General features: G+C 45.4%; 2 protein-coding genes across 20 annotated transcripts in view; one reads left to right on the top strand and one right to left on the bottom strand.

The window, feature by feature from the left end:
- Positions 1-8838, top strand: part of LOC147369864 (uncharacterized) — a 61740-nt gene extending 52902 nt beyond the window's left edge. For 2 of the 15 annotated variants that reach the window (XR_015167993.1, XR_015167989.1), the window contains 6 exons: positions 3594-3758; positions 4323-4475; positions 5923-6025; positions 6840-7133; positions 7364-8212; positions 8566-8838. Coding sequence is in view for 2 of the 15 variants with exons in the window: in XM_086412771.1 (XP_086268897.1) it covers positions 3694-3758; positions 4325-4475; positions 5923-6025; positions 6840-6853 (333 nt within the window). In the remaining 13 variants the exon portion in view is untranslated. Of the gene's footprint in view, positions 1-1472; positions 1536-3301; positions 3410-3593; positions 3759-4322; positions 4476-5922; positions 6204-6839; positions 7134-7363; positions 8508-8565 lie in introns of those variants that run through there. The other 13 variants (XR_015167990.1, XR_015167991.1, XR_015167997.1 and 10 more) reach the window with 13 other exon arrangements.
- TENM2 (teneurin transmembrane protein 2) overlaps positions 1-18062 on the bottom strand; it is a 1167677-nt gene that overhangs the window by 47116 nt on the left and 1102499 nt on the right. For all 5 annotated transcript variants that reach the window (XM_086412765.1, XM_086412766.1, XM_086412768.1 and 2 more), the window contains 3 exons: positions 16762-17636; positions 8995-9170; positions 7310-7545 (listed from right to left, as the gene is read on the bottom strand). In XM_086412765.1, the coding sequence (XP_086268891.1) occupies positions 7310-7545; positions 8995-9170; positions 16762-17636 (1287 nt within the window). The remainder of the gene's footprint in view (positions 1-7309; positions 7546-8994; positions 9171-16761; positions 17637-18062) is intronic.

The following is an 18062-nucleotide window of genomic DNA, read 5'->3' as shown; positions in this document are numbered from 1 at the left end:
TGCAAAGAAGAAATTAACACTGAGCTGGGTCCCCTCCCGGAAGTGGCACTGAAGCACAGGAGGAGAGACCTCAGTTAGACTTAGAGCAGAACCCTTGCCTCTTCTGCTTTAAGTCTGGGAAACCCTGAAAAGATTCGTGAGGGAGGAGGGGGAGAGAGTCTCCTTGTCTGGCAGCGTTGAAAAGCAGAACTCCCCGCTTGGAGAGTTGAGCTGTTCACCCACCCAGAGGAGAAGCCTGGCCTGGATGACATCTTCATTTCCTTTCTGGGTCAGTCCTCTAGGATTTAAAAAGCAGCTCTCCCCAGCTCCCATACAACATGACTCTGTGCTATGTTGGGATCAGGGCTGGAGCAGACAGAACAACTTGCTATCAATTTAATATTAGCTTAAATAATGCATAATTAGAAGGTTAAGCCTCTGCAAACACGTTAAATAATGTATTCCCCAAGCAAACATGATTTGGTGATGATGTGCTATTTTGGATGGCGCTGAGGTGGAAAGGTGGAAGAGACCCGGATCTGAGCTGCATTGTTGATACGGATCGTTTTTGTCATTATAAAGTAGACCCTTCCCTGGTCATGCCGTGGTTTCCTTACCTGTCATGGCCTGTGAACTTCTGGTGGGTAGAGGCTTTAGCTTAAGTTTCTCAGGGTCTCTATTTTTTGGAAAGTGCTTGGTGCTCGACAAGCATTTGTGAGTAAGGGGACTGAATTAGATTGGGTATAAGCATGTTAGATCTAAGGCTCTAATGTGAAAAACTGAGACAAGAAAATGTGAGCAGGACACTTGTGACCTCCAAATATCTGAAAGGCTGTCTTCATTCTAAACAGTGATAGTCATTCTGGGAGGAACCCTCGAGTCCCGGAATGAACACAGATGGGAGGGGGTGGATTTTCAGGATGTCAATTTAAAATCACATCCATTCATTGAGCATTTCCTGAGCACCTACTATGTATGCTTGTTGATGTGATCAATACTTAAAATAGAGCAGAACAGTTAGGGCCCCTGCCCTTGTGAACTTACAGGTCAGAGGAGGATAAAGACACACAAACCACCAGTGGAACACTTGTGTGGTTGTGAGCGTATATGGAATGGAGAAGGGACACAGACTCAGAACTGAGCCGACAAGGACAGCAGCCCAGAGAAAGTGCTGCCTCGGGGGTGGGGTCGGGGTCCCAAAGTATGAGAGTTCAACAGGTGAGGGCAGGAGGTGGGTTAGGGAGAATATTCCAGATGGGGTGGTCAGGAAGTGAGAGCTTGGGTGGTTAGCAGGGGCCCCGCGCAGGTGTCAGAGAACTTCACTTCTGATGCTTCGGGTATCCTGGTGGAGGCAGGTGGTCCCTGGGGAGGCATGTGGCAGAGAGGAGAGGTGTCTGATGTGGAGGTTCAGCCTAGATGACCTGAATGGGGCTTGTACTTGTCATCCTTCAACCTGAACTTCTGGATGTCAAGTATGCTGTACGTCTCTTTAGCCTCTAAGAAGAAAGGAAGACGGTGCAGCCTATGGATGAATGCTCCTTTGCATTCAACAGTGGGTACGTCTCGTGGGGACTTCTATATTTCTATAGTCACTAAGTCATGTCCAACTCTTTTGTGACGCCCATAGACTGTAGTCCACCAGGCTCCTCTGTCCATGGGATTTCCCAGTCAAGAATACTGAAGCGGGTTGCCATTTCCTCCTCCAGGGGACCTTTCCGACTCTAGGATCAAACCCGCGTCTCCTGCTTGGCAGGTGGATTCCTTACCACTGAGTCACCTGGGAAGCCCTTCCAAGATCCTTACCAGCACAATAAGGTCCCAATCCCTTGACCTCACCACCCCCAGCTAATTTGCTCTAGCCCTTCTGCCTCATCTTCTGCTCAGATAACAAGCAACAGTCTTTTCTGCCTCAGGGTCTTTGGATGTGCTGGTAGCTTAACCCAGAAGGCTTTCTTCCCATTCCATTACTGGAAAATTCCTACTCTCCATTCATTTCTTACCCCAAATGCCATTTTCTTTGTGTGGCCTTAACCTCAATCAGATATGCCCTGTTATCTCAACCATGTTCTCTCACAGCACCCATTACCATTTCTTTACATTATTTGTAGTTAATTTGATTACTGTCTGTTTTCCCCTTGCTACAGTATAAGCTCCATGAGGGTATTTTTACTTTTCTAGCACACCAATCAAAATAGCAAGTAATCCAAAAGTAATGCTTGTTTGGGGATATATTATTGAATATATTTGCAGAGGCTTATCCTTCTAATTATATATTATTTAAGCTAATGTAATGTTTGTAGCAAGTTCTGTCTGTACAAGCTCTGCTCAGAACTGAGTGTCTTGTCTGTTCACTAATATATCCTCAGTGCCTAATACAGTGCCAGGAACATAATAGGTGCTTGGGGTGGTGGGGGGAGAAAACATGGGTTGGTGCAAAGTGAATGCACTGGGGCAGGAAGGGCGGATAAAGCTCAGGCTTTTGTGATGACACTGTAGGTGAGCAGACCTACCAGAGTGGGACCCACGCGGAACTGAGTTCACGTGTGTGTGTTCACAGGCACACATGCACATCTGCCTCCCACCTTGTTCCCGTGTCACTGTCATTTGCCACAAAAGTAAAAGTAACACAAGCCAACGTGTAATTGCAATGTCATACTAATTATACAGAAACCAAAACAAAATTACTAACTCCCACTCCTTCTGGGAATACTAATAACACTAATACCAATATCATGATGGAAGATTATCTTGGCAGCAATTTTCCTTTTGTTCTGCTACCTACACATGTAGCTGTTTCATGCTTTTGCAATCTCTGTGTAAATCATAATCAGGAGGAGATATCCTAGAGGGTGGTTATATGCCTTCCTTATCAGAGAGAATCATGCAGTAAGCCTGTCTTAGCAAAGAGCAGAAGTTTTAAATCGTAACAGGAGGAGTTGGTTTCAGTTCTCTCTTCCAAAAGTATAGAAAGAAGTCTTGCTGGAGGGGAGAGGCATTAAAGCATGAACAAGTCCTCGGGACCAGAAGTGTGTTTTATGATTAGGCTTTGGAAGGATGGACGAGGAAGACTAGACAGGGGGTGTGTGAGTGTGATGTAACCATGTCTTCCTTCTTTGGGAGCAGCGCCCCCTTTCTTTGAGGTTTCCCCATCTAGAAGTTTTTCCTGAGCCATCCGTCATGTGGTACACGTGACCCAGCCGTGTACAGACCCCCCGCCCCCTCCCGGAGCAGTGGGACTGGCCCAGGGCTGTGACTGCCCTTCCAGCTGTGGCAGGCCCTTCAGAGGGCTTCAAAGGGATTTTGGTTTTTAATTCTGTAACAGATCCCTTTCTCGTCCCTCTGGGTCACTAAGCTGAGCTAATAGCAGCCTGGAGTCATCTTTAGCCAAGCCTGCCTGACCTCCCCAGTGTGAAGAGATCACCAGTTGAAGGTAGGGGTAAATGAGCCTAAGTATCAAGGGAAACACTGATAAGAGATGGAAGGGGTCCGGGAGAAAGATGTCAACGTGATGATATCGTTTGAGCTGGTGAAGTCACTGGTGGGGAGAAGCAAGGCCACGCACAACGCATGCCCTTTTTAACAGCTCATTTGAGTACATGTCCTATTTCTTGCAGTGGAAAGATTCCTGACAGACGCATTTATGGACTATGCACATTCCACGGAGGAGCCTTTTAAGGGGGCGTGGTCATCATATCTTCATCACCCACTGCCTACATGCCCATCACATGTCATCAGGGATATAGCCGTGAGATGGTCCTCATGCCCATAGAGCTTACAAGGTACCCTGATGTAATAGCTTTGTGAGAAGGTCAGAGGAAACAGGGAAGAGTGATGGGTGGTGAGGGCTGGAGGCAGGAGGAAGTTTTCAAAAGAGATTCCTGGAGCAATCCTTGGGAGGCAGAAGGAAAAGTCTTCTCCACTTTGAGTCTAGGCAGCAACAACTGCTCGAGATTTGGCCCAAGGAAAAAAGCCATAAAGCTTTTGGTGGAAGGGAATGGCCATGGTCCATCCAGCCACCATTGTAACTTCAACCTTTAGGTAAGGGCTGCTGGTGCATCCCTCCCCTGAGAGATGCCCTTGGCTGGAAAGCTGGAAGCAGCAGGTACCTAGGTGGGTTAGACTTTCACTGGGGACCATTCTGGGGGTTCTGAACTCCAGGGATGCTCAGAGCCTTTGGCCCTCACTGCTCAACTGGCCAGACTCTCAGGAGTGGGCCAGCCCCTGGGAAAGGTCAGGCTGTTTGCATCAATGCAAACAGATCCACGGGGGTGGGGAGCAACGATGGAATGGTGCTGGTTCGGTGGTAGCACGTGACAGTTCATTCAGTTTCTTCCCTCTCCAAGAGGCAGGGCTGGGGCTGCCGGAATCGCACATCTCTGTCTCAGGGTTCAGGCCCCAGCCTCTGTCCCACAACAGAGCCTGGCAGGCTAGTCCTTGAAGTCTGGAGGACTCCTTGGCTTCCCAGTCTACCTGATCACGCAAACGGCCCCTTAAAGGTGAGCCTGATATAGCCACCCTGCTTGCTGCCAAATCCCATTAACTGTGTGTGCTAAGTAGCGCTCAGGTCTCCCTCTGTCTTCTCTGCTAGGGATTTTGTTTCTTGTTCGAATTACCCCCTCCTCCTATCCTGCCCCCATCTGATTTATCTTCCTCTGTACCCAAGGAAGCCTGAGAGGTCTTTCTAACACGACAAATCCCAACACGTCACTCTGCCAACCAAACCCTGGAGCAGCAGCACCCCCACCCTAGCAAAATATGCCCTTCATTCCCTTCCCATCCTAACCCTGACCAACTCACCCTGTCTCACAGTATAACAACACAGACCTTTCTCTCCAGCCACACTGAGTTAGTTTTCTGAAATGCCATTCCTTTTTTGAGGGGGGGTGGGGGCAGAAACCTCTTTGCCTTTTCACAAGCGACGCTTTGATCACCCCTTGCTGATAATCTTTGCCTGGCTAATTCCTCCTGCTCTGTAGAACTGATTCCAACTCTTCTGTGAAGCATCTCTCAGCCCTGAGCTGGAGGGCAGGGACCCTGCTATGTGGTCACCAAATCTCCTTTCATTTTCTTCTTAGGCTTGTATAAAGACACCATTTCCTAGGCTTCCTTGCAGTTAAGTTGAAGTCACCCCACTGTGTTCTCACCAGGGGGAATGGCAGTGATGCCTGCCACATCTAGCCATGTTCATTAAGCCCCCACTTTCAGGGCTTATCTGTGCCCATTTGTTAACCGATCATAGCTCATCCTCCCCCGACTGATACAGTGGCGTTCCCCCTTCTTGACATCCTGGCCTCGTTGACAGCTCACAACATCACGTGACTCGCACTTGCCACTCCACCTTCCTCCTCTACCTTCTCCCAACGGCTCCCCAGCAATTTCCAGGAGTTGCTTTTATTTCATTCACTAAACAATTTATGAATTGAATTAAAATAAATGAGATGCAAATAAATTCCAGGCTTTCTCCCTCATTTTCAAATTACATTTTCAGTCCACTCAACCTGTTATAATCTCATAGTGATTTTCATTTAAGAGAGCTAAATGGATATGTGATTATTGTTACAGGAACTAACACCAGACAATTAAATGTTGAGGTGTTGATAGATAAAGCTGTGTTTCGATTTGCATAAACATGATGCCAGCAAATCTAACCCTGGCAGAAATTCAGTTATAAGACTTGCGTGCCTAACTTCTGCTAATTACCACGAGTACCATTATTACGACTTTTAATATTCGGAGTTGGGATTATGGCCATTTTATTTGAGGGCTGCATTTATCTTTATTTCAAAAACTCAGTCAAAATGCATCACTGACTTACCAGAGAAAAGGCATGATTACTACTCCTAATCAACTTCTACAGTGCAGTGTATCAAAAATCAATTATACAGCCCTGAAATCCAGTCATTAAGGATTTAGTTACTAATCTCATTTCATTTTTGTCTTTAGGAAGATACTGCAGCTTGCAACTCTACAGATACCAGCAGAGGAAGAAAAACATGGGCGACTGCTGATAACCTAATGTGGAGAATTAAACTCCAACTAAACAAAGGTAGAATCTTAACATGGAGTGGCCTGGTTCTGCAGGAGTCACCTGGGCTGGCTGGATTTCAAGCCAATAACACAGTAGCAGTTATGACCCAGGTTTTTTTGTGGGTGAGCCTTCTGAGCTCAGGAATTCCAAAGCATTTGTGAAGCCCTGCAGCATCACATTGTTTACCATCTTCCTTGTGAGTATCTCGATCTACAATGATGTTTTATCTGTTAGTTGGTTTACTGTCTGCTGCCTCACCTGCTGGCTGTAAGCTGTATGAGGGCAGGGATCTTGTGCGGTATAGCTCCAGTGTGTCCACAGTGCCTGGCTCCTCGTTAGGTGTTCAGTAAATAGGTGTTGAATTTGACAAAGACTGAGATCCCAAAGAGGTTCCCAGTGAGCATGAAGGTAAGAACCCGTCCCTCTTCACGCCATGTAAATGACCAGAGCAGGACCCAGGCTATCTGGATGACTGCTGATGGAATCAGGAGTTGTGAAGCCTATTGGCTAAGAATCCTAGCACATGAGACAGAAAGAGAGAACTGGGGCTGAGTTCTGTCCTTGGCATTTTCAAACCATTGTACCCTGGAATTGGTTACTTAGCTCCCCAGAGCCCATGTTTTCTCATCTGAAAAATGGAAATAATACCTACCTCCATTGGAAAGTAAGATAATATAAGCAAAGCATTTAATGTCGTGTTTGCATCATAAAAGTCCTCCATGAATGTTATATATTGGTTTTAAAAGCTGTAACTTGTGGTGAGTTACCTAGTCTGCGGAAGCTAGAGTTGGTTAAAACTTCTTGCTGCAGCTTGCTTGTTACTTCCTCTTAGGAAGCCTTCCCTGATGCCTGCAGGGTGGATAAGAGCTCCTCCTCTGTGATCCCACCAAACCCGGGATGCTCCTCCAGCTTCTCGCTCAACCCACTGGATTATCCTGAGTTCATCTGTTCTACCAGACTGTCAACTCCTTGCGCCTAGAGAGTGTGTTATAAAACTTATTTAGCAAAGCACACAGTAGGGCATAGGCACCAGCTCATTTGTTAAGTTGGCCAAACAGTGAAAGGTGACAGAGAAAATGGCAAGTATGAAAAGAACACCAAAGGGAATCTCTACTTTCAGCTGAAGGTAAATCCCCACCTTTTCCATCCTAGAAAATGCAGACCATTCTCCCTGAGACCTAAGTCCCCGAGGGATGCGACTCACGTGTTTCTTCCACGGAGGCTTGGGAGAGGGCCTCAGCTCCTGAGGAAAGGGGGTGTACCCTGCCACTTTGTGGGGACAAGTTGGGTGGGACGACTTACCCGGAGCTTCCTGCCAAAGATGGTAACTTTGCCTTTAATCTGTTCCTTTCTTAGGCGCCACTCAATGGAGTTGAGGCCATTCTCCATGGGCAGGGAGATATTGCAGCGCCCGATGGTGGGGGTGATGGTGCCCGCAAGCACGTGGGGCTCACTGTGGAAGCTCACGCCCATCCCATTGGCGTACATCACCCGCAGGGTCCCGTTGTTGCAGAGCTGGTAGCTGTTCCGCACTTGATCTGGAGAAATGGAAGTGGGGGCAGGGAGAGGGAAATAAATTATCCATGCTGCTAGTCATGAGAGAACGGAACCCCTATTTTTGTAGGTTTCCATGGTACTTTGCAGCTGTCAGTCTAAGGCTGCCTTCAATTAGCACACGTGCAATGTTAAGGTGAGTAGCAGAGATGCTACTGATCCGTGGAAAGAAAAACATTATTAATATGTGGCATTCTAGAAATAATTATGCTGTGATATTTTTCTTCTCCTCACTGAAGACTATTAATAGTAGTACATTTAAAGATGTATCTTGCCTACACAATTCATGTCAATCAAATCCCTGATCTTTAACATATATATTTTAGCTGAAATGGAAAAAAATAAATGAAAACAGATGTAATTTTGTTTCCTTTCCCCTACCATCTAACCTGAGGCTGATGGTTTACCATGGGTCAGATCCACTGCAAATCAAGTCTAAGAGTCTTCAAGAAGCAGCAGCCTTCCTGCCCCTCATCTCCTTGCTGCTGACTCTACCATGATGCCACCTCCACACGAGACAAATCTGAGGAGCCTCAAATAGCAAGAGAGAGACTGAGCCAGTGGGTGCTGATAATGTGTGTTTATCTGCCCAAATGGAATCTACACTCATCCATCAGACTTCTGACCTTTTCCTTTATCAAAAAGTTCCAGGTAGGAAATGTGACTCTGAGACTCTTCTTATGGATAAGTTGCTTCCTGATTATTTGGGCAGAGTCCAGCTGGGCTGGCCTCCGAGATGCTAACTTTTGGGGGTAGCAAGCAAGTGGGGACCTGTCACTCCTGCGACTGCAGCCATCACGCAGAAAGACAAAAATCTACATCATTAATCATCTGGCAGAGAAGAAATAGACTCATAGAAACAGGCTCTGTCATGGGATAATAGTCCAGAAATGTCACCATTTATCTGCCATGGGACACTTTTATCCTCTGACAACGGGCTAGCCCACCGACAGTCTATCTTAATTAAAAGAAAAATTAATCTGCACAATTCCTTTTCTTGCCAGGCCCCGTGCTTGTCCTGGAGTGTGCGTCATGTTGAACAGCAAGAGAAACTACGAGCTGGTCAGAGACCTTTACGGTCTGGGCAAGAGACTGCTAAAGGGCTCTGTGACTTGAGGACAATGGACTCATCACACAAATGTTTAGTAGACAGAATGAGACTAAAACCACCTTTGAGGAGGTAGCTGTGTTTGTTGGGTGAGTAGGGAGTGCTGGTGACAGAGAAGTGGGAATGGAAAAGGACAGTCTCCTGCATCTGATTAAATCCTTTTCTATAACGTGGATGTCTTATAGAGTTAGTTTGCTATGGGCTCAAACTGCAAGCTGAGGGGTGCTAGGAAGTCCTCCCAGGCTTGGTAACTCACACCTGCCTCTGGCCTTGGCTGCGTCAAGGGTGAGGGTGTGGGTAGGATGGTGATGAGTGAGGGACTTACCTTGTACCACTGTGTAGGAGGCCTCCACCGAAGACAGGTTGGTAATGACGGTGACATCGTCATCACGGTTGGAGTTCTCAATGTCGATAGTGATGGACTTCTCCATTTCCCGGTGTAGGCTGGTCACCACCCCCGTGGGGCGTGTCACGTTGGTGAGGCGGCCCTCGTGGTCATAGCTGGAGAAGAGATACACTGATGAGAAGCAGTTCCTGGGGCTGAAGACTTCCTCAAAACTCAGAACCCCACAATGGATAGACTCATGGAGCTAGAAAAGGAGAGAGGGGGAAGGGGGGGTGGCCAGGTGGTGCAGCACGCCCACCTGCCCTGGGAAATGGTGATGCTTTCTACTACCCACCCATTTACCTAACAACATACTAATTATGCTTTCCCAAGTTAGTGAGAACAGCTCCTTTATGCTCTTTAATTTGGGCTCCACAAAGTAAAGGACTAATGAATGAACAAGAAAATCTGAATAGACCAATGAGGAGTAAGGAGACTGACTCATGAATCAAAGCCTCCCACCAAACAGAAGTCCAGGATCACCTGGCTGGCTTCCTGGTGAGTTCTACTGAATATGCAAAGAAGAATTAATACCAGTCCTTTTCAAACTCTTCCAAAAAATAAACAGGAAGGAATAACACCGAAGTCATTTTATAACGCTGGCATTACCCTGATACCAAAGCCATATACATGGACACTGCCAGAAAACAAAATTACAATTCAGTGTCTCAACATAAATGCAAGCATCCTCAACAAAATATTAGCAAATCAAATTCAACAGTACAGTAAGAGGCTCAGACACCTTGATCAAGTGGGAGTTATTCTAGGGACTGCAAAGATGGTTCACATCAGCAAATCATTCCATGTGAAATACCATATTATCATCTCAATAGATCCAGAAAAACATTGACAAGAAAACCCTCAACGAAGTGGATATAGAGGGAACATGTCGCAAGATGAAAAGACAGACCATAGCTAACCTCAGACACAGTGGTAAAATCTGACCATTTTTACTCTAAGATCAGGAACAAGACAAAGAATGCCACTTTATTCAACATAATATTGGAAGTCTTATCCAGAGCAATTAGCCAAGGAAAAAAGGTATTATTTGTAAATAACATATTCTATCTATGTATATAAAACCCTAAAAACTTCACCCAAAAAAACTGTCAGAAATAAGTTCAGTAAAGTTGAAGGATACAAATATATAAAATCCATTGTGCTTCTATAAACTAAGTACCAGAAAGAAAATTTTAAAAACCATTTATAGTTATACCAAAGAAGAAAAAAATACCTAGGAATCTATTTAACCAAGGAGGTAAAAAACCTGTACGTTGAAAGTTATGACACTGATGTAAGAAATCAAAGAATATACAAATAAATGAAAAGATAGCATATGCTTATGGATTGGAATAAATAATATTGATAAATTATCCATGCTGTCCAAAGCAAGTTACTGTCTCAGTGCAATCTCTGTCAAAATTCTAACAGTATTCTTCATAGCAATAGAACAAATACCCTAAAATTTGTACAGAACCACGATCCCCAAATAGCCAAAGTGATCTTGAGAAATCACTGCTGCTGCTAAGTCGCTTCAGTCGTGTCCGACTCTGTGCGACCCCAGAGACGGCAGCCCACCAGGCTCCCCCGTCCCTGGGATTCTCCAGGCAAGAAATCACTAGGGAACTGCAAATCAAAACCCACACATACACGGCCAGTTTATGACAGAGGAGCTGAGAACATACAGTGGGGGAAGAACAGTCTCTTCAGCGAGTGGTGTTGGGAAAGCTGGACAGTCACCTGAGAAGGAGTAAAACACTGTCCTCTGCCACTCACGAAACTGACTCAAATGGAATGAAAACCTGAATATAAGACCTGAAACCACAAGTCCTAGAAGTAAACAGAGGTGCTAAGCTCCATGACATTAGTGTTGTGGTGTTTTGTTTTTTTTTTTGCACTTGACACAAAAGCAAAGGTCATAAAAGCACAAACCAACAAGTGGGATTATTTCAAACCAAAGAGCTTTTGCACAGCAAGGCAAACCATCCCCAAAATACAGCAATGTACTGAGTGAGAGAGAATATTTGCAAATCTGACAAGAGAAAATATCCAAATATAGAAAGAATTTATACAACCCAATAGCCAAAAACATGAACAATTTGACTAACAAATGAGAGGATATACAGATGGGCCATCAGGTACATGAGAAGATGCTCAGCATCGTTAATCATTAGGGAACTGCAAATCAAAACCATACTGAAATATTGCCTCACAATAGTTAGAATGGCTCTTATGAAAAAACAACACAAACCATGTTGGTGGTGATCTGGAGGAAAGGGAACCTCCTACATGGTTGTTGAGAATGTAAATTGGTGCAATCACTATAGAAAACAGTATGGGGATTTTTCACAGAGTAGAATTATCCTGTGATCCAACGGCTCCACTTCTGGGTGGAATCTGAGGAGCACAAACACGCTAATTTGAAAATATTTATGCACTCATATTCACTGCAGCATTATGTACCACAGTCAAGATATGGATTAAGGGGTCCATCTCCAAGATGAATCAAAAAAAAAAGCTATGCTATAAACAGAACATTATTCAGCCATAAAAAGAATGAAATCATGCCATTTGTGACAACACACGTGGACTTTGAGGGCGTGATATTAAGTGAAATAATTCAGACAGAGAGACAAATCCCCTATATGTAGGTCTCAAAAACAAAAACAAAACCCCACGAAAAACCAAACGTATAGACACAGAGAACTGATTGGTGGTCGCTAGAAGTGAGGGGTAGATGAGGGGGGTCAAAAGGTACATAATTTCCAGTCTCTCAAGGCAATAGAAATAAAAAATAAACAAACGGGACCTAATCACACTCACAGGTTTTTGCACAGCAAAGGGAACCATAAACAAAACAACAGACCTACAGACTGGGAGAAATATTTGCAAACAATGTGACCAAGAAGGGCTTATTTAGCAAAATATACAAACAGCTCACACAACTCAGTAACAAAAAAGCAAACAACTCAATCAAAAAAATGGGCAGAGGACCTAAAAAGACATCTCTTCAAAGAAGACATACAGATGGCCAAGAGGCACATAAACAGATGCTCAACTTCGCTGATTGCTAGAGACATACAAATCAAAACCTACAATGGGAGTTTGGGTCAGAAGAACCACCAGCAAAAAGTCCACAAGTAAACACTGGGGAGGATGCGGAGAAAAGGGAAAGCTCCTGCACTGTTGTGGGAATATAAGTTGGTGCAGCCACTATGGAAAGCAGTATGGAAGTTCCTCAAAAAACTAAAAGGAGAGTCGCCGTATGATCTGCAATCCCACTCCTGGGGATATACCTGGACAACATGCACCCCAGTGTTCCCAGCAGCACTGTTTACAACAACCGAGACATGGAGACAGCCTCAATATCCATCGACAGAGGAGCGAGAAAGACGTGGTACACACACACAATGGAATACTACTCAGCCAGCCAGGAAAAGAACGAACCAACGCCATCTGCAGCAACATCAGCGGACCTAGAGATTACCATACTAAGTGAAGTAAGCCAGAGGGAGAGAGACAAATGCCACACAGCACCACTCATGTGTGAAATCTAAAATACGACACAAATGGACTTATCCATGAAACAGAATCAGACTTACATACAGAGAGAATACACTCGTGGTTCCCAAGAGAAAGGCGGGCTTGGGGAGGGATGGATTGGGAGTTTGGGATTAGCACATGCAAACTGTTAGGGATAAATTACAAGGTCCTATTGTATAGCACAGGGAACTATATTCAGTATCCTATAATGAAGCATAATGGAAAAGAATATGAAAAAGAATTAACTGAATCACTTTGCTATACAGCAGAAATTAATGAAACATTGTAAACCAACTACACGTGCATGCATGCTAAGGCGCTTCAGTCGTGTCCGACTCTGTGCGACCCCGTGGGCAGCAGCCCACCAGGCTCCTCTGTCCACAGGATTCTCTAGGCAAGAATACTGGAGTGGGTTGCCATTTCCATCTCCAGTAAATCAACTATACTTCAATAAAATAAACTTACAAAAGGTACAGATTTTCGGTTGTAAAATAAGTCATGGGGAAGTAATATATAGCATGGTAACTGTAATTAATAATACCGTATTACATATTTGAAAGTTGCTATTGCTAAGAGAGTAGAACCTGAAAGTTCTTATCATAAGAGGTTCTTGTAACTATATGGTGACATGTTAATTAAATGTATTGTGGTCATTTCACAACATATACAGAATCATTATGTTGCATCCCTGAAACTAATACAATGTTACACATTAATTTTACCTCAATAAATAAGAAAATAAAAAACAGTTCTAAGTGGTTTGATGTGGGGTGCTTAGTGGAGAACTCAGACAGTGTTCCAACTCTTGCTGCCAAGTAGGGACAGTGTGAGCAGTGTATTCCACGAGTCCCAGGCAATGATTTAATTCCAATCCACTATATTACCTGGACACCTACAGTGTGTAGATTGCTGTGAGAGAAACAGTAGGAACCGGAGCTTCTACTTTTGGGGAACAGAGAATTAAGGCTGAGACCAGAATCTCAGTGACCACCAGGAGAAAAGCAGGTTTTCTTTAACTTTCAAAGAAGATTCAGCTTTTGATACCCCTGGAGTAAATGTCTAAGATTCAGGTCTCTCTGCAAAGAAGCCTGGAGACACTGGCAAGGAGCTGTGAGTTCCAGTAATGGGGCCTCATGGCCACCCAGTGGAACCAGCTCTGCCTTCCTTGTCTCAGGTGGGGCTGGAGGCTGCATCTGACTCCTTCATTCAGCACCTACTCACTGAGTTCCTCGTAGGTGCCAGGCACTGTTCAAGGATCCGGGGACCCATCTAGGAACAAAATGGATGAAAATCCTTGACCTCGTGATGTGTGTAAACTAGATGCAGAGGGTCAAAATAAAGCTCACAATACAGAGTATGTCATATGGTGACAAGCAGTAAGGAGGAGACAGAGAGAGAGCACGTGTAGAGCTGGTTGTCCTTTTCAGTAGCCCTGTGCCCTTCAGCGATAACAGACCACTCGCGCCCATTCTGAGAACTTAGCAGACACAACAGCAGTCCAGAGGGCATTCCCATGTTGGCTTCATCCCTGCCCAGCTCTCCACGGGGCACTTCCCAACTCAAAGTGGATCGGGGATAAAGGTAGCCCCTTAAAGGGACCCACTCCAGGCTCCTCGAGTGGCAATGCTGGCTGATTCTAGAAAGTAACTCTTGAACCCTGCTCCCTGGAATATAACGTCCCTCTCTCCCTCAGAGCTGATATTCCGTCCTTCCTCTGTTGCTTTGTTGGGAGGAGTTGATCAGGACTAGAATAGCCCTTTATATTACTTTATTTTAGTTTATATTTAGTAATGCTAAAAGTATTTAAAATTAAATATTAAAGTACTAAAGTATTATTTTATATTATATAATAAATGTATTTTATATACTATATAAATATATTTTATTAAAATTTTAATAAATACTTTATATATATATATATAGGCTAAGTTGCTTCAGTCATGGCTGACTTTTTGTGACCCCATGGACGGCAGCCCACCAGGCTCTTCTGTCCATGGGATTTCCCAGGCAAGAATACTGGAGTGGGTTCCCATTTCTTCCTCCAGCGGATCTTCCTGACCCAGGGATCCAAGCTGTGTCTCTTATGTTTCTTGCATTGGCAGGCGCATTCTTGACCGCTAGCACCACCCGGGAAGACTCCCCCCTTCTGGAGGGCCGGTCCTCTGGGCCCCAGGTCTGGTAAGGCAGGCTCTGCCCTGGCAGGAGAGAGAGTGGCAGGAGTACAGGGGGTGAGGAGAGAGCAGGATGAATTCAAAGTGGAGTATTGGTCCAGTGGCTAAGACTCCATGCTTCCAATTCAGGGGGCCGGGATTAGACCCCCAGTCCAGAAACTAGATCCCATGTGCCGCACCTAAGAGATCCTGAGTGCTGCAACTGAGACCCAGGGTAGCCAAGTAAATAAATGTTTTACAAAGTTTTCAAAGTGAAATATTATGTAGAGATCAGATGGGAAAACTACATGCTTTAATTCTGACTCTTTAAACTGAATCCAGGCGTCTGTGGGGTTTTGTTCATGACTTTGTTGACTCCTTTCTCTAAAGTTTTCACTAAGGTGACCATGTCAACAGGAAGTCGAATTTGTGTCTGACTATTACACAACCAATTTGCTGACAATGTGTGAAAAACAAATACCACTAAATAGAAGCTACCATCTTATTTAGGAGGCTAAGAAAACCATATGCATTGAACTCCTACAATGGAGAATGTATGATCTTTTGCCAACTTTATGGAAGAAAAGCAACTCTTCATATCAAGAGAGAAAAAAATTCTCTCTTCCGTGTAACTTCTGAACAATCATGAGGGGGAAAAAAAGTGACCATGTTTTCATTTAGTTCGGCGCCCCTTCTGGAAACTACTCTTCTACTTAAGAGTTCCTGTCTCAGGATGCACCTCAGCCTGAATTCTGTCACTCCAGCCTCTTATACCTGGCCCACTCAGACTGGCCTCCTGAGAGTGACACCAATTCTCTCTGAAATGTGTTGGGTCTTCAGGTGCAAGTGAGAAGAGAAGTTGAGAATCTAAGAGGCATTTGGATTACAGCGCAGCTTTAGCTTAACTTTGTGTGAGAGCCAAAGATGACACTCAGATGGCACCTCCAGGGACAGAGTCACCTGGTAAAGTGTGGTCCAGTCCCAGTGCCCTGAAGGATGTCAGGCTGCTTCGGAAGTCTGAGAAAGACAGCTTTGCCCAAAGGAAGATGGCAATGCAACCTACTTCCAGCAGATGGCAGAAGCTTCCTTTACATTCTCTTAAAGCCTTTGGAATGCAAACAGAAAGTGAACATGCCTGAATTTAAGACTGATCATCAACGAAGTCTTCTGTTCTTTCTCCTGTCCTTTCCTTCCGTGACAACACCTGGCCAACATACTAAATTCTCAGCTAGCAGCATCACACAGACAGAAAGCAATGACTCCAAATTACACAGTGGTTAACCAGATCCTTCACCATCAAGGACAGCCAGATCCTTACCCATGCCATCCCTGTCTCAGCCAGCCAAGGAGCAACCTTAGCAATCATGCCTTAGCAACCTCCTCCCACTGGCATCCCACTGGTTAATACCTGGAGCAGCAGGCAGGTGACCAAGAACTGCCTGCAGGAGTGAGGGAAAACAGCTTTTTGGTAAAACAAACAGCAGGACTATCAAGTATGAGATAATTGTTAGGGGAAATATGACCAGCTCTCACATCTTTTAATATACCTAGCACTTTATCTGTATTGATCTGCTTCTGCTAAAGAGGAAATTCAGAGTTTATCTACCTGTCTGTGCAATCAAGTGTGTTGCTGGACCTATCGGCAAATTACAGGAGCCCCACCAGGACCATGCCTTTTAGTTTCTAATTTCCGCACCCACGGCAAACATGAATAATCAGCAGAGTTAATCAACACTTGATCTCTCAGGCGCTGTGCGTGTCCAATATCCTGAAACTGGAACGGCAAGCAGACAACAGGAATTCCCAACTCTTGTAGGGAGGATGTTCGATATCAGACACCCAATAATGCAAATCACTTACGAGTCAGGCAGAGGGGACAGGACTACCCCGAAGCATTAAAGTCAGGAAGACAACATGACTAAATGATTCTAAAAGCCACACCAACACTTGATCCTGATGCCAGCGAGGGTAGTAGGGAAAGTGCTCTGAGGAACTACTTTAAAAGTCGACTTACTCATAGAATGTTGTCCATCCTGTTTCATCACTCTTGGTGGCTAGGAGGCCAGTGTTCCCATCATAGGTCATGAGGCCAAGCTCCAAGTTCTGCGTGGACACGACTTTGAGACCTCCGTTGGTGCCCACTGTGAGGGTGATGATCTGGTTGTCGGGCATGAGCAGATGGCGGGGCGTGCCACTGCTGTCCCGACGGATCTTCAGGGAATTTCCGTTGTTGTCAATCAGCTCAGTGACATCATTGTCAGCACTGTACGTGAAGTTGTACAAGTACTCCCCCGTCACCAGGCTCACGGTGTACTGGTGGATACCCTCGGCGTTGAAGACGTACAACTCCTGTTCCCCAGGGGAGGCAGCCTCATACTGGTTAAAAGCATTCAGAACGGGCTTGTTCTTGCTGACTGCCCTGATCCGAATATTCCCAAGGTCCGCGATGTAGATGGTACCGTCAGGAGCTACAGCTAAGGATGATGGGGAATTCAAGATGGCGTCAGTCGCGTAGGCATCGTCTCCTGAGTAGCAGTTGCAATTGACATCGTTTTTGCAGTCACAGTCAGAGGCTGCGCCTGCTAACAGGCAGATCTCCCCATTGGTTGTTACCTGGCGTAGTCGGTTAATCTTCTTCTCATCCGTCTCGGTGATGTAGAGGACCCCAGTGTGAGAGATGGCAATGGCGCTGGCTGACTCCAGGGCAGAGTGAATGGCTAGTTTGCTAAGCGAGTAGTCAATGCCAGGAACCTGGCAGTGCATGGGGCGTCCCGCGATGATGCTGACTTGATGGTTCTCGGTGATGCGAAGGATGACGTTGTTCTCCAGAACATACAGGGAGTTGTCCATGGGGTTGACAGCAAGGTCTGTTGGCCACTCCAGGCGAACCTACGGATGATACAGCACCAAATTCAAGGACAGCCTCTAACATGCTCAGTGTTTACCTGCGCAGGGCACTTCTATTGATTTTATGCAACTGGGGGGAAAATACTTTTTTTTTTCCCCCTAACACAGTGTAGAAGTGCCCATCATGGGACCACTTGCTCACTGTCCATGCTGGGCATGATGGAGAAGAGACTGTGGAACAGAGATCTTCTGTGGCATCACCTGCTGGGGCTAGAGTAGGTCACCAGTTCTACCCACAATGCTCTTTGCAGCCCCAGATGATTGGGCCAGGGTTGGATTCACCACACATAGTTGGACAGGTAGTTCAGAGCTCAAGGGCTACTGTAATGTAGTCCAGGCTCTGCTCACCAAGCCATGGGCCTGAGGAGGCTATGTTCACTTAGAGGAGGCACCTTGATCTAATTCACA

This window comes from Bos grunniens, chromosome 7 (genome assembly GCF_055505025.1).
Source record: "Bos grunniens cultivar Pamir isolate PY7600 chromosome 7, Bosgru_T2T1.0, whole genome shotgun sequence".
Classification (NCBI taxonomy): Eukaryota; Metazoa; Chordata; class Mammalia; order Artiodactyla; family Bovidae; genus Bos; species Bos grunniens.
Note: the sequence above shows the minus strand (reverse complement) of the source record. Positions and strands in the feature narration are given on the sequence as shown.